Here is a 9,450-nt window from a genome sequence, read left to right on the forward strand (position 1 = left end):
TCATCTACTTTGAGCATTACAGGCTTGGGGAGTGGCTAGTTTGACTGTGAAATATGTTTCAGCTACTTATGATACCTTTTATTTGCTGTCAAAATATGCAGTCCTACAGTCATTGTGAAATAAGGAGTTGAAAAGTATTGATATTAACTCATGTCAACGTGTTTCACATATTTGAGAGAGCTGCCCAGCTGTAAGACTTTCATACCCTTCACATATCTTCTTGACTCTGTTCTTCAGCTGGTCACCTTGGAAAAAGATGATAAACACAGACTTGTGCACATAATCCCCCTAGAACAGAAGAAAGAGTGGACTGTAAGAGCTCAGCTATTTACAGAAATGAGCATTATAGCAAATTACAACAGAGTCCTACTTCTCCTTCCTCTGAATCTGCACATATAGGGCTCATATCTGCACAGCGAGTCAAAAACATACCTTAACAATGCCGGAACAGTCACAGGGAAAGCAATTTTCTTAGCCTCAGTGTAGAATACCTCTACTGTACTTGTGTTTACTGAAGCAAAATGTTCTAGATTATCTATTATCTAGTCTATGTAATACAATAAACAGGAAAACCTGGGAAGATCTCCAAAAGAAGAGAGCTGCAATGAAATATTTATCAGCACTTATTGCAGTCAGCTCACCTACAGAATCAAGCAAAAAGCTAAAGAGTGAATGGAAATAAGACAAAGCAGAGTTTAACAACTGTGACTCTCCAGGGAGGCCAACGGCACATTCTTTGTACAGCTGTTTTCATGTTGGTAGCCAGGTCCCCTTTCCTGCATTTGTTGACAAGTTATTGTTCTACCTTACTTAGGAAATTTTAACATAATGTTTCAAGAATAATTACATTAGGTGTAACCTTGATTTAAGGAAGTGCTGCACAATAAGAACAAAGTCTCTCCTAGTAGACAGATAATTCAACGGGTCAACTACCAGCAGCTGGTGGGACAAGAGAACAAGCCAGCCTTACACGAGAAACAAAGAGGCAGTTACTGAGTTTCAACTCTTCTGTCTTTGTTCCAGAGCAGCCTAGATACAGCCTTTCTTTCTACTGGTTAAGAGCAAGAGTTCCCGAAGTTTGGGCATTGTCCATTGATTTGAGCAAAGAGGACACCGAACGTAAAAACAGGCCCAATCACAACATTTACTATTCATATTTGTAATAAAGCCAACAATTCTCAGGTGGATGTTTAAATTACTGCTTAGCAAATTAAGAAAAACGAAAGGTCCAAGTTCAATGAGCTACAGATGTTACACTGCTAATGTCCAAAGCAGCCTCTTTCAAGGAGGATTACCTCTTATTCAGAGCTGCAAACAGGAGTTGCGCTTGTAGTTTGTGCCAGACAAGCAACTATGCCCTGCTGCAGTCCAAGTTTTGAGTTGTTTTTCCCCTTTCAACAGCACTCATCATCCATTCTGCTATTTTTGTTTTAATAAAACAGGAAAACGTTTGCCACTAAGGCCTCAGAGGCTGCAAGTAGGTACTGTGAAGGGACGCAACACAAACGTTTGCCTGCGTGGAGCTCATTGAGGGATAGAGGCTTAGGTCTACAAACAAATCCTTTTACACATCTGAGACTTTCGCTCCTGTAAACAATAGTTCCTTTTACCGTTACAGGATCCTCCAGGGGGTTTTCAATTTCTGCTTGACGCAGGAATACGTTCCCTCGGCACACTCGCCACAGCATGCGCTCGAACATGGGGATTCGCTCACGGTTGATCACACCAGCCACAAACCTGCAAAAGGGACAACATAAATCTAAGTTCTGCACCTAAAAGAATACAGAGCCTAACACTGACGGCAGCTGGAGTTCAGCATCAGATCGAAAACTACAAAAATCTTGTTTTGAAATTAGTTCTTCAAGCAAAATGGAAGGTGCTCTAAACACATAGAGATGAAAACACAACAAAACCAACTGCACTACAGCACAGGCTATGCCTTTTAATGGAATGAAATCATCTATTAGAAAAAAAAAATCACCGGTTAAAGGAGAAACAAACGCATTTAGACCTACAGTTTCTATGCCTGCTAGTCTTCATTTCAATAGGTTCCTGGTACATTACATTGCAAGGATTATAGCAGTCACGGCTACCGCTGACTATGTTCTAGGCATGCGCTTCAGCAGACTTCACTGGCTCAAACCCCTGCATCCAGATAAGAATCACACACGTACGAAGACAGCCTGGAAGCGGCTAATAAAGAGCATAGAGAACGATACAGATTTTTCAGAGTATTACGTGCCCACAGTAGTTACTAGTTTCAACAGAGCTGTGAGAGCTCAGAATATCTGAAAAAGCAACCAGAACAGATTTACAAGGAACAAACCAGTAGAATTTTTTGTGCAGAGAGAAATGTGTGAAGCACAAATACGAACTGGGAAGTTAATGTACATAGGACAAGAACAGAGACCAACAGCTAGTTTTAGACCAGCCTTCATCTGCTTGATGGGCCAGTCTGGAAAGTTCCACTGGAATCACTCCTGATTCCACAGGCTGAACGTAAGTCAGCAATCCTAAAGCCAGACACAAGAAAGCACAAATTGCCATTACCCGAGTCGTAGCGGGGCACCTCTTCCCATCTCGCTCGGTTCCAGGAGTGAAGAGGATTCCTCCAACAGGTCTGGATCCGCCATCTGCTGATGATGCAATTCAGCCTGAATTCACAAATCAATTAATATCTAATGAAACTAGTTAGTGGCATGCAGGGAACGAGGAACCAGGAGATAGTTCAAGGAGACAAAAAAAGAATAAAAAAAAAAAAGAGAAAAAGAAAGAACAAAGATAAGACAGCAGAAAGAGGAACTAGATGATAGAGAAGACAGCAAGAATCACACAAGGAAGGAGAAAAACAAGAGGAAAAGTGGAATGGCTCAGCAAAGCTTCCATACAAGAAAGGTCTGAAGATTGCTGCAACAGAACAAAGGGGCTGTGGGACATATAAGTCTGAAGAGAGGCAGAATTGAAAAAATTTATCAAGTTTTAAATACAAGTGATGTTCCCAAGAAGCATTTTTTAATGGCACGAAACAGTGACACACTTTACTCTCATCTTTCCCTAGATCTTAAAGGGAGAATAATGTGAAGGTAGATGCTGATTGCCTCTTGTGCTACTTGTGCATTTTCTGCATATTAAAGATGCAAAAGGTGTTTCCAAGAGGTGCCTGGGAAATCGTACTTGCATGTAAAGCGGCCTGGGAGTCTTGTGCTGCGCAACAGGAAGAAAGACGCCCAGGTAAGTCTCCCACAGCCAGCTTACCTGACTTCAGGGCAGCTTGCAGCGTCACCAGGTTGGAACCCTACAACCGGTTATGCCAGACCTGCGTATTCTATACCCGTCAGCCTCCTGCCGTACTCCAAAGCAAAGGCAACGCCGCAGTCATTTTGGAATTACGTGACGATAGTTTGACTGATTCCACGTTACTTGCCACATCGGCGTAGATACAGGGTCAGAATCAGTTACAAAACCTGGAAGTACTGGATGGTAATTTTCTTTACTGGCTTTACAAAGTTCTCCCTCCACACACAATAGTTCCAGCTTAAAAACACGCTTACTGATTAAATCTATTGATTATTCAAGATATTTATCCTTATTCTCTATATTTATTATCGCCAGACTCATGAGATGCATTGCTTAGGGCAGTCTGACAATGCCACTCATTTTTTGCCTAGCCAGGCATTAAAATGGGACGTGGATTTACACTGTCCCTCACTGCAGCTAATTTGCAGGCTAAAGTTCTTGGGAACACAGCTTGTAAGTGTCAGCACTTCAAGTCAGGAAGGATGCTCAAATCCTTCCTTCAGCCCCGCGCCACAGTTATTTCTACCTCTGCAGCTTATATAATGAAATGACCAAAATTACAGCTCCTTAGCACGGAGGCCAAACTCTGCCCCCCGTGGTAGACGGGAGGTCGCCCCACACAGCGTCGGGGAGCTTGCCGAAAGACACTGGAAGGTAGAGTTGGACCCTAAACATGTAAAACGCATGCACACATACAGCGCAGCCTTGCAAAAGTATATAGCAAGTTTAATGACTCAGTCATAGTTTCTTTATTTGTGCAATAGTTGCGTCATAATTTTAGTGAAAAACTCTATAACATTTCACTTGCACGTCAAATAGAAGTATTTACCATATACAAGAAAAGTTTTTGCAAGGCTGACATCAAATGCGGCTCAATTGCTTGGACACACACTTGCTTTAGCTTACGGATGTTACAAAAGTCAGGGAGCCCTTAATTTAGTTTGGAAAGCCAACATGAAGAATTTCTGATCCTTTCAACTTTAAGGCAACTTGTTGCAACATCAAAAACTGAATGTAAATTTTGCTTCATAGAGAACACAACCAAAATAAGGAAGTTTGGTACCCCAAAACAAAACACACAGACCAAACATACCACGGATCATTTGATATCTAGATTTCAGGATGTTGAAAAACAATAAGATAAAGTTACAATTTTAAGAGGCTTGTATTGTATTTATTGGTAATCAGGATAGTCTCTGTGATAATTTTTGCGAGGTGCCCCACATATTAGCATATGAAAAATAAAAAAAGAAGGCTAGCACACGTGAAAACTTTGGATCCGCCTCACTTGAGAGAGTAATTCTTATAAATGTCCAATATTACCTCTGACCCTTTTGGGCTACGCGTCCTTTATTCAGGACGCTGTACGAAACAAAGACAAGTCCTGCTTAGAGGGGCTGAAATTACAAACCAAAGCATCTTAGATTAAATTTGGATTAGTCCAGTTTTACTAAACAAGAACTTTCTTGCACAAGGATTATTTGCATAACAAAACCCTGTGTTCTTTAAATTAATCTTGCAGCTACTTTGATGATGACACCCTTTCTAGAAAGGAAACGGCATAGCAACGTCAGCTCTGGCTCTGGAAGGTAACTCAAGCAGCGTTATAAGCTCGAACAGAAATAAAAAAACCTGAGAGACTACAGGGAAATGAGAGCGCTATGCAGCTACAATGCAAAAACCCAAGACTCTAGGAAATTTACTTTGAATAAGAGTTTTCACCAGCAGTGAGTGAAATATCCAAGTTATTGTGAAGTATTTTTTACTACATCAGATCGTTCAGGATTGGAAAAACCCAAGTATTTGCATGTCAGTAATCAGAATGCAGATCTTTCATTATTAAACATTTTTAAATCGCTTGTTGTTCACCCAGATCAGCACCTTTAATCTCAAGGCCCAAAAAAAAGGTTCATTTTCCCTACTCTTGATTAGAGTTCTGCTCTGTAACGGCTCTGGATCGCTACACACAACGCCATACAATTCAAGCCCCTTCCAGTTCACAAACAAAACAAAAATCGATTTTCACAAGAACTAAAAAGGATCCATTTCACCATCTAACGTGTTAATCCAGAGCCCAGACAGAAATGACAGATGCAAAACAAACAGAAAAAAGCAGATGGCGAAAAGAGTTAGGGAAAAGAGAGAAAGGGGACTGCATGCCATTAACCATTACTTTTCCAGTCTTCTTTTACGCTCACACTCTAGGCAAAACTTTCAGAGAAATCTCTCCAGCTCATACTGTTCTTCATAAGCAAAGACAAGAAGACTGAGAAAAGGAGCACAATCGTCAACATGGTATGTTGAAACAAGAAATGGCTACTTTGACTAGAACGGTCGCATGAAGAACAAGCGAAAAAATTTTGCCGTCCTCCCTCCCCCCGTGCACAACCTCCAGCGAGCAGAGCAAACGCCCAGCCTGGAGTACTTTGGGTAGTAAGCCATTTCTTGTGCAACTTATTACTATGAATAACACAATCTTAATTATAAGTTACTGAAGTCTTCAAGTGTTGAAGGCACTGTGCGAATGAGAGCATGAAAAAATGAAGCGCTCGCTGCCCTGGGATAATAAGCAGGCTGCACAGGCTCCAAAGTCCTGGTCTCGCCAGGACCTCGCACACACACAGCTGTTTGCTGTTTACAGCGCAAACTGACACAGTTTTACATTTTCAACAGTTATGTTTTACTGAACTTCACACAGGAGGTGTTCAGTTTGTTTTTACAAACAGTGGTACGTTTTACTTGTTGTATTTTGTTTTATTATTACAGAAAACAGTTATCAAACAGGAGCAGGAACATATCTAAACTTTCTGTGGCCAGCTCTTTTAAGTCTGACATAAGTTCCCTTTTGTGGGTGAGCTGACGTAGACTGTTTCAGTAGAAAATTTATTTTGATCTTTAAATTTAGTATGATCATACTGTACTTGAAGAAAAGCAGCAGGCAGCTCTCACCAGAGGACAGTAATTAATAAAAAGGCGCACAGCATTAGTTGTACTTGGTTTTACTCAATCCTCAGTTAGAAGGGGCAGGCAGTGGCACCTTAATGCAGCTAAGTCACAGATTATCAGGTTAACGCTGTTGCTCCAAGGAGACCCAGCAACCCGTATGTGAACATTCAACACTCAAAGGCGAGTTTTTTTGCACTGAAACCAACCCCACAACCAACCAACCGATCACACTAGCGGCAGTATCTGTCAGCAGCGACTAAGACTTGTGTTGGCACGGGAACATCCTGTGCCAAAAAACCAAACCCAAACCGTTAGATAAAGGGTCTGAAGTTTGCAGGAGCCCAGCTCTACTTGATCCCAGCCTTTGTAAAGACCAGAAGCCATATCCGTTAAGAGCTCTTTGATCAAATCCTTGGATTAGAGGAAACAGGGCACGGACTCAGCACGTCCTTACCGTTCTAAAAAACATACAGGGGCTCTTTGAGAAAACTCCCTGGACTTTGAGATACTCAAGCCTTACAACGAAGGATTACGTCTTCTCCCACGCAGGCTTTACGCCTGTATCATGACTGACGTCAGAGAAGCTCTTCGCAGCTCCAGTGAAAGAGCTGCCACAGTTTCTGGCCTAGCTGGTATTTGACAAAATGCTGGAGATTTTAAATGGCAGCTTTGCTCCAGAACTTATCTCTGAAAACCTCAGGGTTTGATCAAAGGCTCAATCAATTAATTAAATAAATAAATAATCTATTACTTCAGTGGACCTTGTATTATGACCTTAATGAGTAATCTCCATATAACATTTCAAAGGCTGAAGAGAAATTAAGCTTGATTGTAATTCCTCGGTGCAAGCGAGGCATGACTCTTTATCTGCATATGTACCAAAGAAACTCTTACCCACTGAAGGAAGTGCTCACTGTAGCACCATGTTTTTGGTCTGCTGATGTGCTTTAAAAACTACTAGCATGTTAATTATTTTACACAATTTTTAGACAAACCATTGCTTAACTAAAAAAAAAAAAAAACAACCAAAAAACATCGTAAGTCATGGGTAGCTATGCATACTGCATGAAAAATGGGAAGTAATTCAAGAAGCTTTCTCAAACAAAGCATAAAAATGACCCTGCTGTCCAAAACAGCAACTAAAAATATATTTGAGAATGAAAATGATAATTTGCGGGAGAAGAACCAGCTGCCCAAGTGTTAACCCGCCCCCGGTATTCTGACCTCATCAAAAAATTGCTGAGTTTTACGCAGTATAAATTTTAATTCCGTCAGCTCCAAGAAGTTTCTCTTCAGAGCTTCCTGGTTTGTGTTGATTTCTTTAAGCTCATTTTCAATTTTCTCAAAGTTTGCCTGCAAGATGGGAAAAGAAGAAGAAAGAAAAGGGACTTAAGGGAGGGCTGTTAAGTCTATTAAAACAAGGAAGCAGGCAAGATGCTCTACGTTCCCACGCGATTTGCATACAATTACAGATGCGCCTCCAGTCTGCTATGGCACACAGATCCAGATTTGTGACATTCTCTTTGGGCAATCTGAAACTTTTCATACTCAGCCAGTCTTTTACAGGCTGGATTTATACAGTGTTCCTCGAAAACCCTTAAGGACTTTGTGACAGACCCCACCATAAACCACGCAGTTCCAACAGTTTTTCACTCATTCAAATGGGTGACCTTTCTGTTAAGTACTTTCACTTCTAAGTGTATTTGGATAAATGCACAAGCAAAACAACGCCTGTGAATCAGAATCGACTTTGACGCCAGCCAGCAGAGCTAGCATTTCAAGTGACAGCCGGGGACTACAGTTAACGCACCTTTGCCACTATGTTCAACGGGTATCTACCAACGGAGATAATTTCCACCATCTAGAGTCAAACACTACTTGAGTCTCAACACACATCGTTACCTCCAAGTCAATCATGTCACGTGGAAAAGGCACCTCCGGGTTCTCACCAGTGTCCATGATAGGAATGTTTGCTTTTTTAATCTCCTTCTCGACAAACCCTGGAGAGACAACACCGTTAGTGTTCACTAAAAAGATCCTTCAATGTCAAACTGTCACCACAACCCCCACCCAGCCCCATTAGCAGCTGCGAATTCCTTCGCCTCCTGTTCCAAGATCCTCTTATTCAGTTAAAGCTATCTTTCAAGCAGGAAGCAAATCCCTGGAGGCAGCCAGAGCAGCCGATACAGAGAAGAAAGGCAGCCTTCACCTCTCCGGTCAGCGCTCTGCTTTCTGACGCTGCCTCGCAGGTGCAGCCTGCGGTGGTGTTTTCCTGTAAAAGCTACAGAGTTAGAGCCACGCCAGGCCCAGAGGGACACGCACTTAGCTTTCGGTCCATTTCTTCACACCTCCTGACCTCGTTCACGAATTTACGCTGGAACACGTTCACGTCGGGGTTCAGCTGCGGAGAGAGAGAGAGAGGCCTTTCCTCAGCGACCCCCCCCCGCACAGCCGCGGCCGAGGCCAGCGGGGCCCGAGCCCCCCCGGCAGCGAGGGGCGGGGGTCCCCGGGCCCCCCCCTCGCCTTCTCCTGGCGGCGGCCGCCGCGGCGGGCCCGGGCCCGGGCCCGGGGGTGCCGCCGGCAGCCGCCGCCGCCCTGGGGCCCCGGGGCGCTGCCCGAGGGGGCGGCGGGCACTCACGTCGCGGAACTGGACCTTCCCCAGCTCGCCCAGCTCGCTGACACAGCAGTACGCGGCCTCGGACTGGAGGAAGAGCTGGGCCAGGGTCATCTCCTCGCTGCGGAACAGCTCCCCCATGGCGGCGCCGGCCGCGCCGCGGTCTCTGAGGAGAAGAACGGGCCGTGAGAACGGGGCGCGGGACCGGGCCGCCGCCGGGGCCTCCCCGCCGCCGCCGCCGCCACCGCCACCGCCCCCTCACGGCCCCGGCGCCAGCTGCCAGGCGGGAGGGCGGCGGGCCCCATCCCCGCCACGTGACGTCACGCCATGCTATGCCATGCTATGCTATGTGTGTTACGTTACCTGCCGCAGCCCCCGCGCAGCCCGGACCCGCAGCGGCCGCCGTCAGCTGATCCGCGGCGGCTCCCGTCCCTGACGTAACCGCGCGCGCGGGGCGGTGTCACGTCTCCTAGCGACGGCGCGCCTCGGCCGGGCCCGCACCGGAAGTGACGGCAGCGGGGCGGGGCGGGGCTTGCCCTGTCAGCCGGCGTCCGGCCCCAGCGAGCCCGCGCCGTCTCCTCTCCTCCCCAGGG

At 44.9% G+C, this 9,450-nt stretch overlaps 1 protein-coding gene across 7 annotated transcripts in view; it reads right to left on the reverse strand.

Moving 5' to 3' along the window:
• ATP6V0A1 (ATPase H+ transporting V0 subunit a1) overlaps positions 1-9,379 on the reverse strand; it is a 30,227-nt gene extending 20,848 nt beyond the window's left edge. For 4 of the 7 annotated variants that reach the window (XR_015707539.1, XM_087770357.1, XM_087770363.1 and 1 more), the window contains exons 1-8: positions 9,221-9,375; positions 8,882-9,023; positions 8,566-8,644; positions 8,146-8,243; positions 7,468-7,596; positions 2,551-2,654; positions 1,611-1,737; positions 206-288 (exon numbers count right to left, since the gene is read on the reverse strand). Coding sequence is in view for 6 of the 7 variants with exons in the window: in XM_087770357.1 (XP_087626483.1) it covers positions 206-288; positions 1,611-1,737; positions 2,551-2,654; positions 7,468-7,596; positions 8,146-8,243; positions 8,566-8,644; positions 8,882-8,998 (737 nt within the window). In the remaining variant the exon portion in view is untranslated. Of the gene's footprint in view, positions 1-205; positions 289-1,610; positions 1,738-2,550; positions 2,655-7,467; positions 7,597-8,145; positions 8,244-8,565; positions 8,645-8,881; positions 9,024-9,220 lie in introns of all 7 variants that reach the window. The other 3 variants (XM_087770362.1, XM_087770359.1, XM_087770360.1) reach the window with 3 other exon arrangements.
• Between the last annotated feature and the right edge of the window lie 71 nt (positions 9,380-9,450).

This window comes from Nipponia nippon, unplaced genomic scaffold, assembly GCF_047370975.1.
Source record: "Nipponia nippon isolate SJK-2023a ecotype South Korea unplaced genomic scaffold, ASM4737097v1 scaffold_32, whole genome shotgun sequence".
Lineage (NCBI taxonomy): Eukaryota > Metazoa > Chordata > Aves > Pelecaniformes > Threskiornithidae > Nipponia > Nipponia nippon.